Source organism: Eleginops maclovinus, chromosome 10, assembly GCF_036324505.1.
Source record: "Eleginops maclovinus isolate JMC-PN-2008 ecotype Puerto Natales chromosome 10, JC_Emac_rtc_rv5, whole genome shotgun sequence".
Taxonomy (NCBI): Eukaryota; Metazoa; Chordata; class Actinopteri; order Perciformes; family Eleginopidae; genus Eleginops; species Eleginops maclovinus.
The window spans coordinates 7193209-7217502 of record NC_086358.1 but is presented as its reverse complement, the minus strand read 5'-3'; the positions used below and the strand labels follow the sequence as shown (position 1 = coordinate 7217502).

General features: G+C 41.2%; 1 protein-coding gene across 2 annotated transcripts; it reads left to right on the top strand.

The window, feature by feature from the left end:
* The first annotated feature begins 495 nt into the window (after positions 1 to 495).
* Positions 496 to 23062, top strand: LOC134870946 (double C2-like domain-containing protein alpha). Of its 2 annotated transcripts, none has more exons than XM_063893488.1 (11): positions 496 to 725; positions 5269 to 5615; positions 6325 to 6404; positions 7202 to 7276; positions 7513 to 7622; positions 10589 to 10715; positions 12397 to 12456; positions 16786 to 16985; positions 19748 to 19829; positions 20090 to 20186; positions 21573 to 23062. In XM_063893488.1, exons 1-11 carry the CDS (start codon positions 694 to 696, stop codon positions 21707 to 21709), a joined length of 1347 nt encoding a protein of 448 aa, XP_063749558.1. In that variant the 5' UTR covers positions 496 to 693; the 3' UTR covers positions 21710 to 23062. The 2 variants fall into 2 exon arrangements, with proteins under 2 accessions (XP_063749558.1, XP_063749559.1); XM_063893489.1 differs by lacking the exon at positions 496 to 725 and adding an exon at positions 1339 to 1467.
* The last annotated feature ends 1232 nt before the right edge of the window (positions 23063 to 24294 follow it).

Sequence of the window (24294 nt, the reverse complement as noted above, 5' to 3'; positions counted from 1 at the left end):
CATTTCTCCTACAAACATAGGGTTTGATTCCGCATTCAAGCCACCCTAGCAGATGAGTAAGAATGCATTACTCTAAGATGGTACTACCCAATGCCAGCCTGATATTTTACTATTTAAAAACAACTTTCTTTTAAATGAATATTGGATTATCTCTAGGAAAAATGTAGAATAACACCTGCCTTATCCTTGCAATGTGCCCCCAAGTGATACAAACATTGAGTGTGTGTGTGTGTGTGTGTGTGTGTGTGTGTGTGTGTGTGTGTGTGTGTGTGTGTGTGTGTGTGTGTGTGTGTGTGTGTGTGTGTGTGTGTGTGTGTGTGTGTGTGTGGCGGATGATGGTGGGGGGTTGCAGGAGGGAGTGAGGCGAAACAGTCACATGCACAACAGACTGTCAAGTAACAACTCCCCGCTGCCTCTCTCTCTCTTCCTTTTGACTCCCTCCATCCTCCTCCTCCAGGACTCCACTCTCCTCTCCCTCCTTCTGCTCCTCGCTTTTTTTTTTAACATCAACTTGAACTACTCTTGCATTTAATTTCTAATGATACACAAAGAGCGCCCTAGCTCTCTCTCTCTCTCTCTCTCTCTCTCTGGTATTGTCTCCCCCCCTCCTCTTCCCCTGTGTTCCTGCTCCTCTCTTCGCCACCTGTTAGTTAGTCTCCCTCTCCGCTCTGCACTGGAATCCCCTGTTTTTTTATGAGGAGTTTCACGCTCGCACTAACAGAAAGGTAAGTCAACATTAATATTCTTATTTTTCTCGAATGCAAACAGGTTGAATCTGCTGCAAAGGGTGAAGCGTTAATATTGTGATAAATATGTGTTTTCACTTCATTTCTCTGCATGAAATTCACATTTACGTTTCTCATCTCCTCTTTAAAAAAATGTTTTCCATCTTTTCTATATTCCTATAATTAAATCCACACTTTTACTTGTCTGTTTAGCTCATGCATGTCAGTGAATGAAAGCTAATGCAGTAGAGACCGGGCTTACACATGTTTTATTCTGCATCATTATCACACAGCAGACAGGTGCAACAGGTCTGTTTTAGTCTCTTTTCACCCTTCATTTCCTACCTTCCCACACACCTTCCACTCACACACACTTGTCACTTACACGCATTTGAAGTTTACTCATCCCTGGCACCCTGGAAATAACTTGGCTCTAATTGACAAGTGCTCACTGTCACGGTGTTTAGCTATAAATGATGTGCTACTGTCAAGCTCTAATGAGTAGCTAGTGTGTGCGCCACTGTACTATACCATCTGCCTGTCAGCCAGCGGCTTGTTATTTAAAGGTGAATGGACCCCGCTGCAGGGGCCCATTATATGTAGGACACAAGAGAAGAAGACGAGAACCAGCAGCGAGAGAACCTCACATACCTACAGGTGGAATAATGGTGTCTGAGAAAGTCTTAACGGAGGATGTAATGACATAAAGATGGGAGACGAGAGAGGAAATGGATCATAAAAGGTGAAGATGAAGAGGTAGAGAAGATGGGGGTTGAGGGTTCATGCCTGATATATGACTCTAATTTAAAGTGAAGGAGCTAAAAGAGGAATTGGGGGGAAGAGGTCGCATGGTGCACAAAGATATTCTTGTCTGCCTGCTTCACTCCTCCATCTCTAAGCTGGGAACCTATGTAACATCAGTAATAATGTACAAGGGGGGCCAAGCTTGAAATGCATGACTGTGAGTGGTTGCATAACCAACAGCCACAGGGATAATGTACGTGGCAAACAAGTCAGGCCGTTATTATATTGTCGCTTATAGGAATTATGTAAAGAAGTTAAACCATGCACTCTGAGGCTAAAAGTGTTGTATGTAAATGAGCTTCAGCGTGTCCAAAAAAAACCCCTGAGAAGTGTGAGGTGTAATCTGAGCCTTGTTATTTTAGAGTGTGACAGATTTTCAGCAACAAGATGATGATGAAAAGGGAAGATGAGAGAGGGATTCCAGCTGGCAGCATGAGGGCGATCAATCATGAGCTTCTGCTTCCCCACCGGCTCTACGTGTGCTGGTGGAGCTGGTGGAGCTGCTGGAGCTGCTGGAGCTCAGGCAGCTTACGGCCACATCTGCCAGGACTGGGAGGCGACTGACTGCGCACATTATATCAACAGACACTCGCTCACCAGCCTGCAACAGCTGCATAGTGTGTGTGTGTGTGTGTGTGTGTGTGTGTGTGTGTGTGTGTGTGTGTGTGTGTGTGTGTGTGTGTGTGTGTGTGTGTGTGTGTGTGTGTGTGTGTGTGTGTGTGTGTGTGTGTGTGTGTGTGTGCAGAGAGAGATGAATTAATGATCTGACTGAAGTTATCTGCCTGTATGTTTGATGGCCTGCCTTTGTGAATGTATTTGTGTCTGCTTTGAGGGATTATACATTAGTCATTAGAACAATTATTATTATCCACTGATGCAAGTAAATGCATCTTTAAATCAACTCTGGCTATAATAATCATCTTCATCGCAGAGAGTTCCATTAATTTGTTTTCATCTTTTCCTTTTTCATAATGTCGTGCAATCATCGGCTCAATTTAGGATTATTTCACTGTTGTTTCAATGTTGTGCCAGACTTTAATCGCTTCCTGAAGCTGTGAATATAATTCATGTGTGCAAAAAGGCAGATATGTATTCCATGCGCAACATATGCTAATACGCATGGTACATTAAACACATCTCATCCAGGCAGGACACATTCAAGCTCATTTACATAAATGAAAAACTGACGAGAATCAAAGCACCTCATCCTTAAGTGCAGGAGAATCAACGTTATCTCTGCGCTGCTTAATTGAGCAGCATTGAACCCTGACCGTTTGTTTGGCGCCTCAGAAGTCATCAATCCCCCCCGCTGTGGTCCTTCGTGGCACCAAAATGGCTGCTGCTGATTTCCAAAAGGAAAGATGTCCATCATGGTCTGTCAAAGTCCTCTCAGTCAACAGAGTGGAGGACGTTTGCAGGCTGACACACTGCATGGCGTTTCAAAAAGTTTGTTTCATCTGCAGCCAAGAGAAAGCTGGATGTGTTTCACCCACTGTTGCTCTCAGCAGAAACTGGACAAACATGAGATTATGACCCTCGCTGCCTGAAACTCTGCTGAAGGTCAACAGTCAGAGGCAAACATTTCAGAGGCACTTTCCACCAGGGCACCATTGGTCACATTGACTTAATCATGGCCAGTGAAGGGTCTGTATTTATTCTGTTTACTGGTTTGACCACAGACTCGTATAAATGGAGGTAGTGTCCAAGACTTTACCAATGGGTTTCTGAAGGGACATGAAGCTGAAACTGGCTACTGCAGTTTAATCATGGCAGAGAATGAATCCACCTTCTAAAAAGGTGGTGTTTTACTTACATATTTTATTTAGACAAACAAAACTCTTCAACTAGTGTTAACAACTGACCTTATTTCAGTTGTCCAAAGGAAAACATGTACAGAAAAACGCTCAAATTGAAACGAAGGATTTTCCAGGTTTAAGGACTCGTTCCTGCACCGGTGTTTATCTCCTGGATATTTAAAAAATGAGCATCATTGGTGGAATTGGAGCAGCCGTGTGAGGCAGCAGGTTAGCTAAGCAGTTCTGTCTGAACAAAATCAATCTCCAGCTCTTCTAAAGCTGACGAAATACCATGTTGATAACATGTAACGTTAAGCCCAGACTTTGATTTGAAGCTCTATTTTAGGGTCGTGCTTTGCCTTGAGAATCATCTAAAAAAGGACTGCCATTTTCAACAGATGATTGGTTTTAACTCTCATTTACATTTAAAACGACAGATATGATCAATCTTCTCTAATAAAACATATTGTTTTGGGAAATGTTAAACAGAAAGGCCATATGGTCACAATTAAGATGGAAGAAGGGTATTTTACCACAACAGCTTGAGTTTGAACAGCTACTTTCTCAGTGCAAAGATATTTATTCACCACCAACTCTGTGGAACAGACAATCCATGCCTTCTGCATTTCCCCATCAACTCTGTCCTCGATATCTTTATGTTCTCTATTAGTTTTTCCTCAGCAAATGAGCACACACAAACACACACACACACACACACACACACACACACACACACACACACACACACACACACACACACACACACGCACACATACCTTAAATTGCTAGCTTCTTGCGAACATCCACTTTTAGAGGAACTATTTTCTTGTGAGTGATCTGGGTCTTTACCTGTATCTCTTCTCACATGTGTTTTGTTGACTGAACATAGTTTTAATATTAGACAGGGGGATTCTTCCTGGTGTGATGTGTGACCCCCCCCCCCCCCCCCCCTGTCAATGATAATTTGTGTAATGTGCAAACCACAACAACCTCAAGATACCACGTTATGAGACAGACAGCCAGACTGCTCTGTGAGTACAGTAATCTGTCGGAGAGTCGTAAAGTGCGTAGGTGTCCGTGCAGACAACACAGAGGAAGTGCAAGTATTCACATCTCAGTTTCAATCGATTGATGCGGAGAGAGCAGAAGGTAGTCCGGGGGGGGGGGGGGGGGGGGGGGGGGGGGTAACTGTATTGAGGACAGAACGCCCCCTCAAGGCCTGCTGGCTTTAGAAAACAAAAGCCGTGTGAGATTTGCAATCCACCCCCCTCTTTTTTATTTCGGGAAGAGAGCAGACACATCAGCCTTGTGGTCAACTCGGCTCCCTGCTCACACAAACTTTATATAAGCACCGGGACTCCTCCCACCACCAGCGTCCCAAACTCCATCCTGTAATTACCTGTCTTTCTTTGGAGGATTGTTAAGCACTTAAGATAACATGTGTGCCTCTGCAGCTCACGCACACACTTCCATTTAATCGAGGATGATAAGGATTCGGGGGAGACCCTTATTGTCTGTTATCCTTTATCCACGCTGATAGGCTCAGATTATTCAGACAGATTCAATTGAAATGCAAATGTGTGCACATCAACGCTGTACTTTTTCATCTTTTGAGTAATGTCTATCTTTTTGAGAGTTCTAATTATGTTGAAAGAGGTTTCAGTGCAAGAGCTTTTATTATAAATGCTGCCTATTATAAGTTGTTTTTCTTGACTATATGACATGAGAAAACTTCCTGTTAGTTGAGATGATATTGTATTGATGTTCAGACCCAGAGTCTTATTCATCACCAACTTTCTTGTCAAGCACACCTTGATGAAATTGAGGAAAACAGCTTGTGTCAGTGGATCGATGTCTTCCCTCGCATTTCCAGATTTTGATAGTCTTTGATGAAAAGTCGGGTCCAACCATTCCTCCATCTTTCTCTGTCTCTTTCCCTGCAGCCCTATGACTGTGCGGAAAGGAAAAACGTTAGCCGTCTCCATCCAGGAGCACATGGCCATCGACGTATGCCCGGGCCCTATACGCCCTATCCGTCAAATCTCTGCTTACTTCCCCCGTTTATCGCCCACTTCCTCCTTCTCCGAGCCGCTCTCGCCCAATCAGGTAGCAGCTCCTACATCTCTCAGCCCTGGCAGCGCAGAAAAAGCTGGAGGAGCAGTCGGACGAGGAGGTGGAGGGAGCAGCAGCCTGTTGTTACCAGGTGCAGCGGGCGGAGGGGGCACACTGTCAGCCATGAGCAGCATGGACACCTCCATCGAGATCGACAGCTGTGACAGCGATGATAACAGTGAGTCACCTGAAAGTCACAACCTGGTTTCACTCAAGCTGCTGGAGTCCAAGAATAGCAGTTCACTCAGAGCAGATGTGGATTTAGAACAAAAGGCCTTGAAGAAACAACATTTGAGCCTTAGCTTGAGTGATGTCAAGCTTGTGTTCTCACACTTTACACATTTACTGTTTACAGACCTGACGGAGGCAGGTTCATCATCACAAGTCACTGGAACAATGGCTCTTTGATTCACAAAGAACACAACTAAATCAGCCTTCTCGTTTATAGCAAACAACATTTGAGTTCTAACCCTAACTCTATCCCAAGCAGATTTCGACAACTGCAGCTAGAATGAGAGCTCTAATGCATAAACTGTTAAATGTAGTTAAAAACACAAGCTAATCTGAAATGTTTCCATTTTATTTTTGCTCAAAAGGAGACCTTTCAAAGTCAACATTTTGGGAATGGCACTTGCTTTCTTGTCGAGAGTTAGATGAAAAGACCAATTAGGCTCTCATGTTTGCAGGTTGAATATGAAGCTACATCCATTAGCCACTGGTTAGGCTTCTTTAAATAAAAGAGAATACGGTTATTTTTTAAAACATGTGAAAAACCTTCCGAATGTCTACATTTCTTCAGACCATTATTTTTTCAAATGAAAAGACAAGTCATTAGCTGAAAGGCAATTCCCAAAGTAACGAAAACATCTTCATCCTCTGTCTTGCAGCCTCCTTGGGGACGTTGGAGTTTGAGCTCCTGTATGAGAGAGCCACCAGCTCCTTACACTGCACAGTCATTAAAGCAAAGGTAAGTCACACTGAAACTCCAACAGAGCCATCACAGGTACTTAATCTTGTGACAATCAAATGTAAATGTTACCTTTGTGTCAGTCCAGTGGTTCTGAAACGATTTTATGACAGTAAAGTTGGTGCATAGCATTAAAGAACTAGCAAACAGATGGTCAAATTTTAATGTAAATTGGGGTAGTAAACACTACACTCTGCCTTTTCTGGTCTGTCAGATGGCACATCTTCCCCTTCGTAGTCTGGTACGGATAGCTGTATTATTGCTAGCTGTCACTTTTAAGCAGTTTTACATCATTTCGATTTACAGTGTGTTTACTTTAGATAAAATGACCAGGGTCTAGACATGTGGCATCAAAGCTGGATAAATGATTTTCTCAACTCAGATTTTGGCTTCATCCCTGCTCCTGACCTGGCTTAAGATTTAAACCCGGGTCTTAACGAGAAGAAGGATCAAGTCTAGACGAATGAAGGGTCGGTCTTACAACGACAAGTTATGAGTAACTTTGGTAATCATGCCTTATATGAGGTGGTGCAACAGGACCCTGAAGTTACAAAGACTTGAAAAACAAACATCTTCCTATTAGTATGTAGCAGAGGATTTCGTCTCACTATGTGGCTCCCTGGTGAACTGAATCTGTCAAATGATAGTTCCCTCACCTTCTCTCAAGTACCGTGCTTCAGATTCAATATGTAAAGTCCTTCTTCACCCCTCAGTAATTATTTAACAACGTATTACTGGTGTTCTCCACCAATTATTTTACATCTCTCCCTTAAATCTTCTCCCCATGTCTCCATCAGGGTCTGAAGCCGATGGATTTCAATGGTTTGTCTGATCCTTATGTGAAGCTGCACCTGCTGCCGGGAGCGTGCAAGGTCTGATTTTGATTTGTTTTCTCCCTGTGCTTTTATAAAAAGATGTGCAGTAAGGTTTTTGAGTGCACACTTAGTCTAGCTACAATTTCCGGCTGCATAGTGAAAGTGCAGATCTATAAAATCACTCTGAAAGAAATTACGTTGAAGCCAGTTAAAATGTGTTTTCTTGTTGAGTTTCTGTGCTTCTTGCAGCTCTGAGATTACTGTGTTCCTCTCCTCTATGCTGTGATGCACAGGCCAATAAATTGAAAACCAAGACGGTCCGCAACACGCTGAACCCAGTGTGGAACGAGACGCTCACCTACTGTGGAATCACAGAGGAAGACATGTATCGCAAAACTCTCCGGTAAATGTTTGCTCTACGTTTGGCTATTTCTGTTTCGGCCTGTCTTTGCCTGTCAGGAAGCTGCCTCTTGCTTAAAAAGGATTTCTTATCGTCTTTCTCCATCACAGAGTCTTTTACTTTTGATTTTTAGGCCTTTATTCGTTCTCTTCTCTCGGCTATCGCTGCTGATCCTTTGATCCCCGTCTGTCACCTCACCTTCCTTCCTTTAGTCCCCACATCTCTACTGTCCACCAGGATCAGAAAAGATCTCACCTCACGCCTTCTAAAGCATCCTTCTCTCTTTGTGTTTTCTTCACGTCTGTCTCTCTTCTTTTCTCTCTTCCCAAGATGCAGTGACAGATTGAGGTCAGAGAAAGCACCATGGGGTGTTTTAATTTCATTGACCCCCTCCAGAGGTGACGAAAGCTGCGAATTGTCTCTGCCTGTGACTAAAACTTTGCCACAGCGTATGTGGGAGTGGGATTTAAATAGGGCCAACGGTTAATCTCTCCAGGGAAATTAGAGGAGCTGGACCTGCAACCAGCGTACGACACTGTGTTAATTCAGCAGAGGCGTTGAAAGATCTGCAGACAGGAAGTTTAACCTACTGAATCATGAACACATGTTGACATCGCAAATTGCAATGCACTGAAATGGTCTACGTTGTAGTAATACAACTGGGTAATGTAATAGATATAATTACGGCACATTTCAAAGGATTAAACACATTTAACAAACACCTTCTGTAAATATCCTTTCAATTTTACCTCGTTTTTTTTTCTGCAGAGTGCTTTATTAAGCACGACGTTAAAGTGAATAGCTATGGCTTCCTTCCAGAGTATCTCTACGGAGTTAACCAGCAGGGTTTCCGTCCACATTTCCCAGAGAGAAAGAAACCCATCACAGAAAAAAAAGGAGGTTCTTCTATTTCTCTACCAACAGCAGCTTTATTCGACCAGGACTCAATGCAACCACAGGATATGGCTCTGTTTGAAAAAGGGCAAAACTATTTTCTACTTCTTTTTCTAAAGTGGAAAAAATGCAGCTCTGTTATGCTGTCTGCTTCCAACCAGACATTTCAAAAACTGCAGTACAGATTGTAAAGCCCCCTGTGCAATGTGTTATTTCCTGATATTTGGCTATATAAATAATATTGGATTAAAAATACAGTTTCACAGTAGATGCAATTGTGTATTTATATGATGGGATTAAGTCCTTTTCATTTAATTCACATCTATCTGTAGGCATTTGACTAATTAGCTTTTGCAAAATAAGAACCAGAGGCTAGGGAAGTTTATTCCTGTCAAGTAAAGAGAAGAAAATAGATAAACAAGTTAAGAATGTTACAAATAAACATACTTAGGGTCAGGCAAATGTTATGTTTTTTACCTGTGTTCTAGGAAAGAATATCTAGGAAATAATAATGTATTGTGTATATTGTCTTATTTACAAAACTATGAACCAAAAGGTCACAATTATTAGAAACTAAGTCAATATTTAGTTTAACTATCTCATACATTTGCTTTGAAAAGTAATCATTTTGAGCTAGTCAGGCTAAATTTGGTCTCACCATAAGCATTTTCATTTTCATATATTACTTTTCATCTATTTAACCAGCAGCAGCGACACTCCATAAGAACCGGTATAAAAACTCATCATTTATTCATGACTGAACTAATATCAATGCACTGGGTCACTTCAAAAGGACTGTAAATTATACCATCTTTAGTTGTGTGTTTGATATTTGACATTTAGGTTAGGACCAACGTGTTGATTCTATTATCGACCTGCTTTAAACATTACGATGTATTTTTGATGCCGTAGGAAATTGTGTAGCTACATGCCGTTTATGCACTTCACATCCGTCTCGCATCATAACGACTCTTGACTTCTTGACCTATCGTACAATCACTCGCCACTCTTCATCCTCAAGCCCTCTTCATCACAGCCTTCCTTCCCTCTGACACACCATCTTTCACCTCTCAGCTCTGAGTCATCCTCCTGTTTCCTGTCTTTTCCTTTCCTCCTTTTGCCATTTGATGGTGTGGGGCTCATAAGCTTCCAGATCCTGTGCATCATATCTGGCATCCCCAGGCAACTGAACTCTTGCACTTTCTTCAATTTTGCATTACCGCGTTTTATTACAGCAACCTACAGGCAGCAGGTGATTGCTACGTTGGGATTTTTGTTCTGTGGTCATGAATTTTAGTTAGAAGTTAAATCAGTCCAAGAGCGAAGAGGCGTCATGTTCACATGTGGACTTCTCTGACAGATTGCATGCTTACTTTGCTTCTTCTCATTGCTTGTCTTTCATTCACATTTACACACAGCACAGAAAAAGCCATCACTCTGGACGTCAGTTATCCCGTAGCATACCTATTTTCCACTTCTGCCTATAGACATGCACATTTGCAGGCATAAATGAGTCCCGTCTCACATACGGATTTAAATACCTTCCTCCCTTTTTATCTCTCTTCCTCACGCACATCACTTCATCCCTCACTCGCTGGCTTTTGATTTCACATACGCACACAGCCTCGCTTCATCGCCCTCACTCCACACCGCTGCCCTCACCCCGTTATACATTTGTGGTGACATAATGGCAGGTGTGAAAATTTTCCAGTCACATAAATATGGATTGACCTAACTTTGCATGATGCACTTTCACACTATATGTGAAATATGTAATTACGTGAACAATGTACATATAGACATGCTGGATTTATGCGTAGGACCTTCTTAAATTCAAGTCAGGTTTATGTCACCAATTCCCTTTTCTCATTATAATGTTGCCACAGCATTAGGAATAATTAAATGAGTCATAATTTGCCATGTTGTTTAACTAACCACCATTTCTCCCTCACACATCTGTCAAGCTCTCTGTCCTATAATGAGCTCCTCTTATTCATGTTTTCCTCTTTTCTCCCCCATCTCTTGCTTTTTCTAATTATTACCTCCCCCCTCCCTCTCCTGTCTCTCACTCCCAGGGTGTCGGTGTGCGACGAAGACAAGCTGACACATAATGAGTTCATCGGGGAGTCGCGGGTGGCCCTGCGTCGCGTGAAGCCTGACCAGACCAAACACTTTAACATCTGTCTGGAGCATCCACCTCCTGTGAGAAAAGCAGAGGGGGGGCAGAAAGAATAAAAGGGAGGAAAGCGGGAAATATAGTGTGTATGAGGGAGATAAATGCCTTTCTGGCACTGTAATTTCCAATACATTAGGGCTTCCTGTGTGACTCACAACCTCATCTTAAAAAAGGGAAAAAGTTGACAGGAATTGAGGTGAACAAGGAAGGCAGGAAATTGTTTACGTGCCAACAGGGAAGCAACATTAAAATGTCAATATTTTTTAGATGCATGGTAAACGCACACCTGGGTCTTATAATATATGAAACGGCAAGCGTCTGTAGAAATGGCAATTGGAAAAACAACACTTATTGGCCCATGCTGTTACATAACATGTCCAAAAATATGTAGCTACTTGAAATTACGTGCGCAGAAACTCCAGCATAACATCTTGATATGATTGTTGATTGTGTTATTTCACCAGCCCAAAAGACCTGTGGCGCCAATCTGCTCTATAACAGCCTCCTTGGAAGTAGGAGTTGTGTAGCTGGGATTTGCTCACATTTAGCCACAAGAGCATTAAGCCCCTTTCTCATCGGACCAAAACACCCACTTACACCCACTAACATCTGGCTTCAGTGGAGAAGGTTGCAATCAGCATTCATTCTCAGGACAAATGAATCAGCAGTATCGACTGCCCAAGCGCAGAGGATTTAATCAACAAGGATATGGATAATTAATATATTTTTATTGACTTGCAACATCTCCTCAAAGCCAGCAGACTCCATGTAAAGAAACATCAACATCATTGTACCTTGTTGATATATAAAAGAAGTTACTGCCTATATTCAGTCTAACCTGATTCACCTAAGGCACATTTGACTACTAGCACTGGGAAAATAGTCTATAGCATGTTTTTAGCTGGTTTTGTTACTAAAAACCTGTACATACAAAATCATTTGAAAGAAAAGTGAGGTTGGCCACTGAGCAAAAAGGCCTGGATTATAATCACCGTTCAGATTCATACATTTCTTTATGTACCTAGGTTTGTTCATGAGTGTTTTACCATGTCAGCCTTCCACAATCTGTTCAGCATAAACGTGTCACTTGATCTGAGCTAAAGGAGACAAACCAAGAAAAACAGACACACAGTGGAGCTCACATACAGTACATTTGGCCACACAGTTTATTTTCCACTGAGCCAATGTCAGCCGACAAATACGATATCTAAAAACACATTTGAGGTACACAGAAGACAGAGTTTCCTGTCTGTTCTTATAGCTCACAGACCGCTTTTTGTGCAGGCTGAATGTCAGCCGGATTATTTTTGGGAAAAGGGTACATAGAGAGAGGGTGCGTGGACAGAGAGAGCAAGCGAGAGAGCTGAGAAACAAATAGATTAAAAAATAAAAGTGGCTGAGAGCAGGCTGCATGTGTGCGGAAAGGGACGAGAGGGTGCTGTGTTTTTGTTCTCCGAGTTAGAAAGGGCTGCTGGTAATAGATTGGTCCTCTGAGGCCGGTGGCCACTCTGCGATCAAACACTGATCAAGCCCCCCGTCATCCTGCGAACCAGACACTCTGTCGGGCCTGTCATTTTCAGAGTGGCTTCACCCTCAACCCCATACGTCTATTCCTGTTTAACCTTAGCTGCTCTTACCTGCTTGTACAGCTTTTCTGTCATTCATACCCTCCTAATTATTCATCTCTTCTTCTCTTTCTGCCTCCAGCTGCCCTCACCGACGGCAATGAGCACGGCCCTGAGAGGAATCTCCTGCTACCTGAGAGAGGTGACCACACGACTCCTGTTATTTTGCATGAAAACATCACAAGCGTCTAGGGTTATCATCTCATTAAATGGCTGATATCAGTTGTCATCGGGAGGACAGCGTTTAGTTCGTATGGCCTTCCTCTACCTTCTTATTTGCTCAGTAGACCGCTACATCAATTAGTAATGTGGGTCACCAAAGGAAATTAAAAACCATGAGGCAGCCACCTCTATTGGCCGTAGTATTTTTGATGGAAGTATAAAAGTGCTAACTGATAGAAGCACGAGTGTTACGTAATGTGACCATGTTACAGAAGTAAACAAAGTAGTTCAATCATGGCGTTTAAGGCAAGGTGGGAGCCAAGCCTAACCCTAATCTTAACCCCGAAAGAATAATAAGGCCTCTTTAATCCACACTAATGTTTTCCTCAACCTAAGCAAGCTGCTTTGTTTTAATGATACAGCATTTTAAACTGCAACCGTTTTACAACAGGCAAGGAAGTGCAGTTTGCTTCCTCTGGAGAATTATAATGCTAATCATAACAACTAATAATGGCCATTTAATGGGCTGTAGCAGCAGAAACCCTGAGTATACTACTTTGAGTGTATTTTTTATTGTCTATGAATTCAGCTATTGTAAGGGGAAGACTGGTATCTTCTTTCCTTTAAAAGAGAAAACAACTAGCATTTGATTTACAGTAAAGGAGAACCCACAGGTCTGATTCTTCAACTAACCTGTTATTTTTGTAGACACACAGCTGATATGAGAGCCTCTCATCACATATGGAGTAAAAGAAGTGGGCGAAACCAAAGGGCCGGTGTAGTCCTTTCACTTCATTAAGATAACTGGAGTTCAACAGCTGCGTGTGTGTTACTCATCACATTCAAGGTTGTTTAATGTGATCGTCTTGCCAGTTCCCTCGCCTTGCAGGCCCGCCCACATATCTCTCTTTCCTATTCGTCTGTCGCTGTAGCGGTGTGCGTCTGGCTTCACATTGATGCTTGTTTTTTTCCCACCTCCCTAATGAGTTGCTCTCTATCGATCTGTGAAGGTCTGAGCGGTTCTATCACCAGATACCTGCTGCAAATTATCCTCACTAATTGCGAGTTTTTAAGTCGTCTACTTTGTCACGGCAGATGGCGAACTGGCTGTTGGCAGTAATGATGATTCCCAAAGTAAAATAGGGACAAGGAGAAGGGGGGATAAATAGGGAAGAGATTAAGTTAAAAAAATTAAAAACAAAGAAGAAGAAGAAGCATGCTGTTGAGACAATTAGAGGGAGGAGCATGAAGGAGTGAGGGACCGTGCGTTTGGCATATTGATCGTCCTGCCTGTGTCCGTCTCGCGCCTCAAGATAAGACTTAATGAGAGATGGAAATGGATTAAAAAAGATAGGAAAGATATTTAGGGAGGAACCCATTATACATTATAGGTAATAAAACTGAGCGTTTTTTCATTTTCTGTGGAGAATAAGAAAAGATAACCTGAGAAAGATGAACCTGCGGAGATGAAAACCGTGCATGTTATAAATACATACATGTATCGGTGCTGTCGGCTATGAGTGTGCGTCACGCTGCTGTGAGAACATCGTCTCCTCTTTCTCACCCTTTCTCACCCTTTCTTGATGCTTCCTCTTTCCCTTTCTTTCATCTGTCACTTTGAATCTACTCTGTTGTTCCGCTTGTTGTCAAATTCTTCGGTAACTGTTTGATGTTGTCCTTGGAAAATACTCCAGGAGCAACAACGTGAGTGCGTCCGAGACACCAACAGATATTAGTTGTTCTCAATGATCATGAGGGTCTGAGCTGTGGCGGATTAACCGAAATGTCAGATGAAAGTACCTGAGATCTCTAGTTGTTTGCTTTAGGGGTGTACGTTATGGTGTTTTTGTAAACATGCCATCGTTTTCCAGTTCATTTTGGCCATTTTTAGACACTGACACTGTTGCAGACACTAGCTGTTTTCCACTCAATTGCAGAACACATCCAGTCTCCTCTGAAGCAGAATTCACATATTATTCTTCCTACTGCCAAAACAAACATTTCGTTGTGCAAAATATAGATATCGGCCTGTCATATCAGAGGATACGTTTATTTTTAGATGCTGAGATTTCATTTTATCTACCGATACTGATAACGTGGCGATGTTATCATGCATTCATCATTCAGGTTGCTTATGAGAGAAAGAAATTAGATGAACTAAAGAACACCAAGTACATTTTGTAGCAAGACTGTTTCACTTTCAGAGAAGAACATGTTGTACGTCCCACCGTCTAAATAATTGCGTCCATAAACAATAAAGCTCAACATTCTCCAAAGCACTCAGGGGTATGCTGCTATGGCCTAGTTCATTTATGGACTGAATGAAATAAACAGAAACTTTAATCGATTTGTTTTGGGTCTCTTGTTTTGCAGGAACACTATATACCTTTCCTATAGACATTGCTGTTGTTTTGCGATCTTCTATCTAGACATTGACAGTAGAGCGCCACAGGGATGACGTATTTATGTAGGCCCGGAAGTAAGCTGCGCATGGGTTCCTTCGAGAGAAAAAAAGCAATGCATTTTCTCCATAGGCTTTTGGAATATTGTAAAAAAATAAGATCTGTGGAAAACGAACCTGTTTGATAAATGTGCGTTTTGTTAATCCAGATAATCTCCACATGTCTACCCTACTTTTATCATTTTTGAAGCATAAATCTAAGTGCCAGAAGCAAAATGCTAACGTTATGCTATAAACGAACTATAGAGGAGTACAGCAGGATCGCAGGACTTCAAACGTCACGCCAACTTAAGATCGGTTTCAACAGATTTTCGCGCGCTTGCATATTTTAACAAAGCTTTTCCTTTTAGCCACACTGAATTCAACTAGAAGTGTTTCAAGCAGAACAGGGGAAAACAAATTTAGCGGGAGTGTTTACATGTTCGGCGTAATGACGTACAACGTGCTCGAAAACGTCGCTAATCCTATTCAGCCACTTGTTAACAACCATCTTTTTTCAGACACGTACGCTCTTCAAAAAACCCCAGTTCACTGCTGATGTATTTAATGTCGTAGAACAAAACCCTTCTCTTAAATTTGTGATAACCACAGTCCTTATTTCGAGCTATTTTCCAAATCCTATGGAGAAGTCGTATTAGCTCAGAGACGAGGGAACCGGAAGTTGTAAAATGCTAACTTACTTCCGGGTTTTAGGACTCGTTCCTGCGGCCTCTAGCACTGCGTTTGAGCTTGTATCCTGTCACCTGTAGCAACATCGGTCACTATTCAGCGAAAGTTACATTTGCTTTTATTACTGTTTCACTGATAGCAGATGAACTGCACTGTACTGCCAGGGTTTGTTTACTCCCTGCAGCTTTAAACGTGCATAAATTCATTTTGTTGGCCTCAGTAAACACAACACTGACACATTATCACCTTATTCAGTTGATATTTGAAGCGTGTTTGCACCAGCAGTGGCTTATTTACACATCTAACAGATACAGAGCCACATTAGCATTCATTTGAAGTTGTGTTTGAGTCCACAAGTGTAATATTCACTCTACTTTAAGCCACATTGATCTTTTGACCTAAACCTGAGGGAAATATCTCACTCTTCAAAGCAATAATTTCAAAGTGTTTTTTTAAATACATATCTATTCAGTAACTTTCATCTCACACTGAATTCAAATTCAAATTCAGAGGTTTTATTGTCATATGCACAATAGCTAGAGCGTAGTTGTTTGCAATGGAAATCCAGAGTCCCAGGCTACCTGCAACAATGCAACACACAATATACTTTAGATGAAATAAAAGAAGTATAATAGTGCAATACAAAAACACAATGACAAAATCACCATTTGGCTTACTGAAGAATGACTTTGCATTGCATTATAACAAACAGGATGACAAAGGACAACGAAAGAGAGATTTGGAGATTGCTACTTCTGAATGCTCCCATATGTCACAATAGTTCACTCTCTGTCTGTCTGCTGTTTTTGTGCCTGACAGGTAGTGTTCAGACAGTTCCTCTGAGTTTTTAGAAAGGAAGAGTATTTCCACTGAAACACCCGTCTGAGCTGATGAGAGCAGAAAGACTAAAAGAGTAAAGTAGTAGGCGGTAAAACAAATACAAACAAGCTGGAAGTCAGTAAACCATATAATTCAGTGATGGTGTGTCATACCAAGTGATCCCTTTTACATTATACAAAGTAATTTAATCTAACAGAAGCTAGAACAACTAGAATAGTGTTGCCTGTATCATCAGCAGGTCAAGGCTTGCTCTGAACCTTTAGCCACTAATAGCAGCAACAAAAGCAGCTCGCACACCTTTTTTCAATACACACTTGTATCCTCTCTTTATCTCTACAGTGGGAGACTGAGCAGAAGAGAAGTCTAGAGGAGAGAGGCCGTTTGCTGCTCTGCCTGCAGTACTTCCCCCCCTCCAGTGATGGCGATGTGAAGGGCGAGGCCAAGGAGAGGGCTCGTGGCGGGCTGTGTGTGGGCGTCAAGCGCTGCGCCCACCTGGCAGCCATGGACGTCAACGGCTTTTCAGACCCCTACGTTAAAACGTAAGGATGATTAGACAAAATGGAGACATGTTGCTTTCTGAGCGATTAATAATGAATGTACATGATGGATTGACATTTCATGAATCTCATTCCACAACGATTTCCAAATGACCTATCAAGCACCAATCTCCCTCTCCATCTTGTTACCTGTGTTTGGCTTTTACTGGCCGTTGGCTCATATTGACCCCATGAATCACCTTTTGTCGCTCCTCATGAGTGATAGATGGCATTGAGTTAACCCCGGACAAGGTAATAGTGACAAACGAGGGCAGCTCTCACACAAGCACAAGCCGGTGTGTGATATGAGTCACTCACCAAGATAATAGTAACAGTTTGTGTTTACTGACAGCCATCACAATGGATTGAAAGGCAGTGACATGATCTGGAGTTATGGGCACTCTGTATCACTGAGGAGAGAGCTGTTGCTGGTGTCATAGAGGCCCTTCCGAGTTTCATAGTTCACTGATGAAAGAAAAGCAATACTGTGTGTGTCACTGTGCGTGTGGCTGTGTTTGGAGAGGGCAGGAAGGTCCCCTGGTTTGAATGATGCTCGCTGACAGAAAGAGGACAAATGAGCTTTAAAACCGTCCACTTCTTCACTGGTTGATCTCCTGAGAGTTCTTGTTTTAAAGTTACTTCTGCAACCAGTAAAACCCTAAACAACCTCCCATCACATACACACATGAAGCTCAGCATGCCACCACTCTTCAGTAAACAACAATCTCCTTTCCCGTCACGAATTAAACTCTCCCTCTTCTTTACATCCGAACCTACGCATACAGCCCTCACACATCCACAGTAATACATTGTGCACCTTGTTTCATTTTGGATGCGTGATCGCATCTTTGCCCTTTGGCAGGAGATTTTTCCCAGATGCTTTGTTGTGTCTGAGAGCGTGTGGGAACATACGCTCTCAGAGCTGCAGGTGGTGGGTGGAAAGCAAATGTGAATAGAGATTTTGCCAAGCTCCTTCCAGCTGGCTTAAAAATATCCTGAGAATTTAGTGACACCTCTCGAAGGAATGCTGAGCTTTTTCACTCCATGCTGTGTTGGTGATCATTCTTCACATATGGTTAGTTTCACAAATAATGTACTAAACCTGAGAGGGAATAGCATGACATTGTGGGAAATACACTTAATTCACTTTCCTGCTGTGAAACAGATGGATACCACTGTCAAGTCTGTCTGTAATGGAGCTACAGCCAGCATAGGTTAACTTTGCCAAAAGCCCTGAAACCGAGGACACATCCAGTCTGGCTCTGTAAAAAAAGTACAGTTTGTACAAGTAAACTAAAAAGAACATTTCCTTAAATGTCAAGCTGTACCCAGAGATGAACATGTCACACAATTACAAGCATGCTTATTTTTTTTATTTTTTTCAATGTATACTAACTTTGGTAAAGCTGCAACTCTAAGACTCCAAGTGTATTGAAGATTAGCCTATCGATCAATGTTTAGCAATTGTTTCATTCAAAAATGAAAGAAATGGCGTAGTTCTCTTACATGTGTAGATTCCATGCTATTCTCTGATTTATATCATATTAAACTGCATATCTTTTGGTTTTGGACTCACCAAACAAGACATCACCTTTGCCTTTGGGATGGACATTTTTTCAGTTCAGTAGTTTCTGACATTTTAAACATAAGGTTATCAAACAACAATCTGCTTCAATGTAGCCTAACTAGAATAACCAGAAAAGGGGTCAAAACTCTCCTAGACAACATTTAATGAAAAGCTATGTCAGATGCAACAATTACTTACAGACAATATTTTGTGCACACACGCTCAACAAAGTGCATTTCCTTGCAGAAAGACTTTGTTGTTGTACTCACCTGTCTGCACGTCATTCAGGGGATTTTGAGCTTCACGTGGTCCTGCACCATCTGCTCCAGGTTTATCTTCTGTTGTTGTTCATTTTCAAAGCATTATATATGCTGTCCACTCTCTGATTCAAGTACCAGCATTGTCACAATCATAAGAATGCCGTCACACACCTCACTGAAGGTAAAAGTTCCTCGGGGAAGGCAGCATCTATCCACCTTGTGACATGTAAGCATTTAACACGTTAGCTGTTGAGGTGTGCTTGATTTGTGACACATACCGTGTCCACAGAGAGCTGCAATAAAGTAGTGAGGTAGTGTACCATATCCTGCATTTTACTAGAATGTTTTGACAAATGATTATGCTTCGCCCATTTGCAAAGGCAAAATTATCTTAGTATCTCAAAGTAGGTAAGAATATAATTTAGTTTTTGGTAAATACTCAAAAAGTACGCCTTCACAAAAAAAACGTTTACAATCATGACTCTTTGTCCTCTTGCTTTAATGTTTGTTCTTTGTTTGACCTTACTGTTTCTGATTTCTGTTGTATTGCCTTCTGGGTATCTTGCTTTTGCCTTGCCTTGAATTTAGAAAGGTACTTTATAAGCAAATGTATTATTATAAAAACGGCCTATTACTACTTTCAATCTTGCCTTTAGGTAAATGCTTCTTTCTGAATCATCCATTAATGAAGACGTCACTAAGAATAAAGTAAGAGTGACATGTCAGGAAAAACACATACAAGCTATCCATCATTTCCAATTATTCCTGAATGAACATAATGATTTTCTGTATGAACCTGCTCTGACCTTTACATAGTTATCACTGGTATTTGCAGTCCCCATTAGTGCTGTATTATTCCCTCCAGTATTACCTACCTGCCTGTGAATGATAAGGTTCAGATTCACTGTTTATGATGGTGTGACATGTCTCTGTCTCAGGTACCTCAAGCCAGACGTCCAGAAGAAATCCAAGCACAAAACAGCGGTCATAAAAAAGACTCTCAACCCGGAGTTTAATGAGGTAAACATCACTTTATGAATGTAAATCGCTGTGAGAGCGTGACACACATTTTGAATCGTTGAATGTAAATGAAACAGCTTCATTAAATCTAAACAGTCCTCAGAGACGCATCACTGCATGCAAAGTGTCTGCAACTTTATTTAAGACACCCAATTACAGGTTTGACATTAATAGCTGTTGCCTCATTAAAGAGTATTTTAGAGGTTTCAGGTGCGATCTTCTGACCTTTGCTCATGTCCACTGACCCTAATTTCTTCCAGGAGTTCTTCTATGAAATCACCTTCTCAGAGTTAGCCACCAAGACACTGGAGGTCACAGTGTGGGACTACGACCTGGGGAAGTCCAACGACTTCATAGGTAACTGCACGTACAGCAACAATATCATTAACGAACAATTTAAATGGACGACTTTTGCTTTTGCCATTAAAGGAAAAGAACATTTCCACCTTGAAATATATTTCTAAATCATTGCACAAACAATGAAGGGAAAAAGACAACAACAAAAAATGAGATCAAGACAAACTGAACAGAATTATTTTTCTATAATCATTTGCTGCATGGCTTATCGTTATCGGTCCTCTAATGTTGTATCCATGGCAGATGTTACCAAAGATATTTTAAGCTGCCCTATTATCTTCCACTGAGTGCAGCACTGTGTGTAATTTGCAGGGTAAAGGTGCCAAAAGGGTGTCAGTGACAGTGAAAATGAGCATTAAACCATAATCTACGGTTGTATTGGTCATATGCACAGCATATACAACGTGTATGTAGGCAATGAAAATCTTATATCCCATGCTCCTCCAACAACTCAACATACATGGTGCAAATAAGATAAATAAAATAAGGCAAAAAGAGAGAAGAATATTTACAATAACAACAATAAAGATTTGAGGATGTGAAATATATACATATGTGGAATACATTGAAAGTATTTAAATACTTTACACTGTTGAATGAGGAGGTATGGACAGATGCATACATTACGTATAACAGATGTATATGGCAGATATGTATAATATATAGATATGTGTACTATAAACAGATATGTATGGCAGATGTGTATAATATATATATATATATATATGTGTGTGTGTGTGTACTATAAACGAGTGGGAGAAATCTCATTTATTCCTGTATTTCTTTTTGTTTTCAAAAAAGGACAGTAGTTTTTATCCATCAATCAAGTCAAAAGTTAAACTCTGTCCTTTTCAGCTCTATCTAATGTCCCTTTTGTATCATTAAACACAGTTAAAATCACAGTTGATGCACATTTGGTATTGCAATCAATAAAACATGAGGAATTTCCACACCGTGATCACGTTTGAAGCATGAATACTGAATATTTAAGCATTTTGGTAAATAAGTATATTTTTGCTTTTGGTGTAGGGGGAAAAAAACATTTCCAGCTTCTCGGGTCTCACTTTTCTTTATATTGAAACGCAGTTATTGTACAAACAATGATGCAAAACCAGACAACAACATATGCAATTAGTGCTATTTATCAGTACAGTAGAAAACAAACAACCCCATAACACAATGAAGAGTTTTAATAGATCAAAAAGGGTAGGTTAAACCTACAGCTAATTACGCCTATTCTTCCTACACCGAATACAAAATTGCATCCTGATACTTAAACCAAAACACAACATCTGCATTTGAACTTAAATCCTCACATTCTTTTCTAAGGAAACATTAACTTTCTTTTGAGTCACTTTCACTTGTCTTTGTCTCTGCCCTGATCAGGCGGCGTGTCTTTAGGCTGTCACTCGCAGGGGGAGACTCTGCAGCACTGGATAGACTGTCTGAAGAACAAGGGCACGAAGGTGGAGCGCTGGCACACGCTGACCAACGAGCTGCCGGGATCCACGCTGCAGGAATGAACTGATCCTCTTTCACTGACACCGGAGAGACTGTCTAAAGAGAGACGTTTCACCGCATGCTCTGAGGATGTTCTGCATGCCTATGAAGGATTGACGTCCTGCTTACTTTGTGTCATACATGAGATCATCATTCATGACAGCATACCCAAGGGGGGAGGGGGGGTCACACCCAGAGATCAATACTGTAATTGAAGATCTAAATAGACCCAATGCAAATCTGAGAAGGCAGTGCAAAGCTAACATCATGAGAATTTTCATAATCATATTCATAGCGATCCATGTTCCTTTTGTGGATTTAATGTCAATCGTAATGCTTCTCAGAGCTGCTCCAAAGTGGTCAGATCTCAATTAACTAGAAAAATTGAAAATATGATGAAGGAGAAGGCTGAATTATTCTGCATTTTATTCTTGCTCTTATTACTTATGCGCATTGTTATTTTCATTCCCTGCTGACATTAAATCTCCACCGTTATGACTCACAGCGCACATACCTCTCCCTCGCAATAATGGTTTGCCAAATGCTTCCGAAAGACCTCCGAGGTGGTCTTAATACTGTCTGACATTTTGTATCAATCGATTTTGATTGCCATTGGTTTGCCTGCAGAAAACAAGAGAGGCTGTTGGTTCTTTCATGTTTGATGGTTTTGTGTCAGTGATTTGCATGTTTGGTGTTGATGGAGCAAACTAAAAGACAAATTTGTGCCAGGCTCTACTGCAGAACGTTCATCATTGTGTTACTCCCAATTCTCCTGAGGTGTGTTGCTCTGATTAACTAAAAGACTTGTTTTGAATTCAATTCAAGGGTAACAGGTTTTTTTTAATTTTTATGCTGTTCAGTTGTTTAATGTGTCAACTCTAATATCACAGTTTCTTGTTGGTGACACGTTGATGTTGACCTAGTTTTGCTTCACAGTCTGTAATGTGTATGGAGTAGAAGAGGGTTCTAATTAACACAGAAGTCTCAGAGCTGATTGGTTTTATGGAGAGCTGTGCATGCTCATACTCTGACACACCGTCGATAAAAATATCAGCTTCTGCTTGATATCTAAATTACAAATAGGAGTGGTGTATAAAGCACAGTCTCGTCTGATATCTCTCCATGGCTGCTGCTGCTTTACTGAAGAGCTACAGGATGTTATCTGGGTCTCATGTGGATACAGAGGCATGTTGATATTACCAGTGGTGTTCATATGTAAATATAAACTGTGATTCACTTGCTTTGGATGTTTGTCTTTTGGAACTTGAAGTGCGCATGATTGTTTCTTCTTTTTTTCATAAAAATGTTCATATTGACTAATGTGCATTCCTGAATTTATATTATATTTGTTCCAAAGTGGCCTCTTTGAATCTCTAATGTTTACGTGCAACTCAGTGGCGATCCAATAAAGCCGATACTGCCATCTAGCCTTCAGGATCTGCTGTTACAGCTTCTTCAATAACATCAGTAAGTTATCAGATCTGAGGCACACAACAAACACAGTGTTACACTCTTGAGCAAAGAAACACAGCATTAAGTATACTGTGATAGCTTATGATTGGTCAGAGAATTACTAATTACTCATTTAAGTATGCAAACTATATGGAGGCCTACTGGAATTACAGCATTGCAGCGTTTGAACAACCTCTATCTGAATACATGTGGTTGAGATTGTAAATATTGCAAATACTGGATTTGTAAGTCAGATACAAAACTCAAGTGTCCAAAACAGACCCAACAAACAATAATAGAAAAGCTATATTCTGTTTTCTAAAATGTAATTAGTCAAAAATCATGTTAAACCACACCTTGGATTGTAGAATTCAGACAACATCTATCTATCCACACAGCAGCCCGGGGGAGCAATGGGGAGGGGGGGATTGGAGGTGTCCGGTGCCTTGCTCAAGGGCACCACAGCAGGGCCTAGGAGGTGAACTGGGACCCCCAAGTAGCAGTCCACTTTCCATATTTCAAGTCTGTTCGGGGACTTGAACCGGCGACCCTACGATTCCAAGTCCAAGCTCCTACTGACTGAGCCACTGCTGGACAGTCTATCTGGAGGTCAACATCAATGCATTGAGATGTTTAATGCATCATACTGCGAGTGTCTGAGTGAGAACCAGAGTAATGGACGTTGGGACAGAAAAACACAAAGCTCTTTGCAGGTCTGCAGTTTCTGATTACTATGCATTTACACGTTTACCCTGAGTGGCAAAAAATTGAAATTGAAATTAGAGTAGGCTATTTCTGTTTCATCTTAGTCACTGTTTGTTCCTCACTGTTCTGTCAGCCTGACAAACACCAGAGACGCTGTCCTCTGCAGATTCTGTCACACACTCTCCTTATGTTACTGATGTGCAAATAGAAATATAACCAATAACACACTTTTAAAAGGACTGCTTGCTGAAACTGGGCCACACACATAAGTGATTTGAAAAGAGTTTGAGTAAACACAGATACCGAGCATTGCAATAAGATGTAATAAAAACATGAATGAGTCTCTGCAGATAAAAAAAAGATAGTATCTTAAATGTTTTAGTAAGCTGCAGCAGGGAGGACTGGATTTCAGTTTTTAATTCATGATCTTAACTGAGAATATTGTACTTTG

Excerpts from the sequence above, each read along its gene's own strand:
- LOC134870946 (XM_063893488.1), top strand. The coding sequence starts at position 694 with ATGAGGAGTTTCACGCTCGCACTAACAGAAAG. Across the intron at positions 16,986-19,747 it reads TCAGACCCCTACGTTAAAAC|GTACCTCAAGCCAGACGTCC; the intron begins GTAAGGATGATT and ends TCTCTGTCTCAG. Across the intron at positions 20,187-21,572 it reads GAAGTCCAACGACTTCATAG|GCGGCGTGTCTTTAGGCTGT; the intron begins GTAACTGCACGT and ends TGCCCTGATCAG.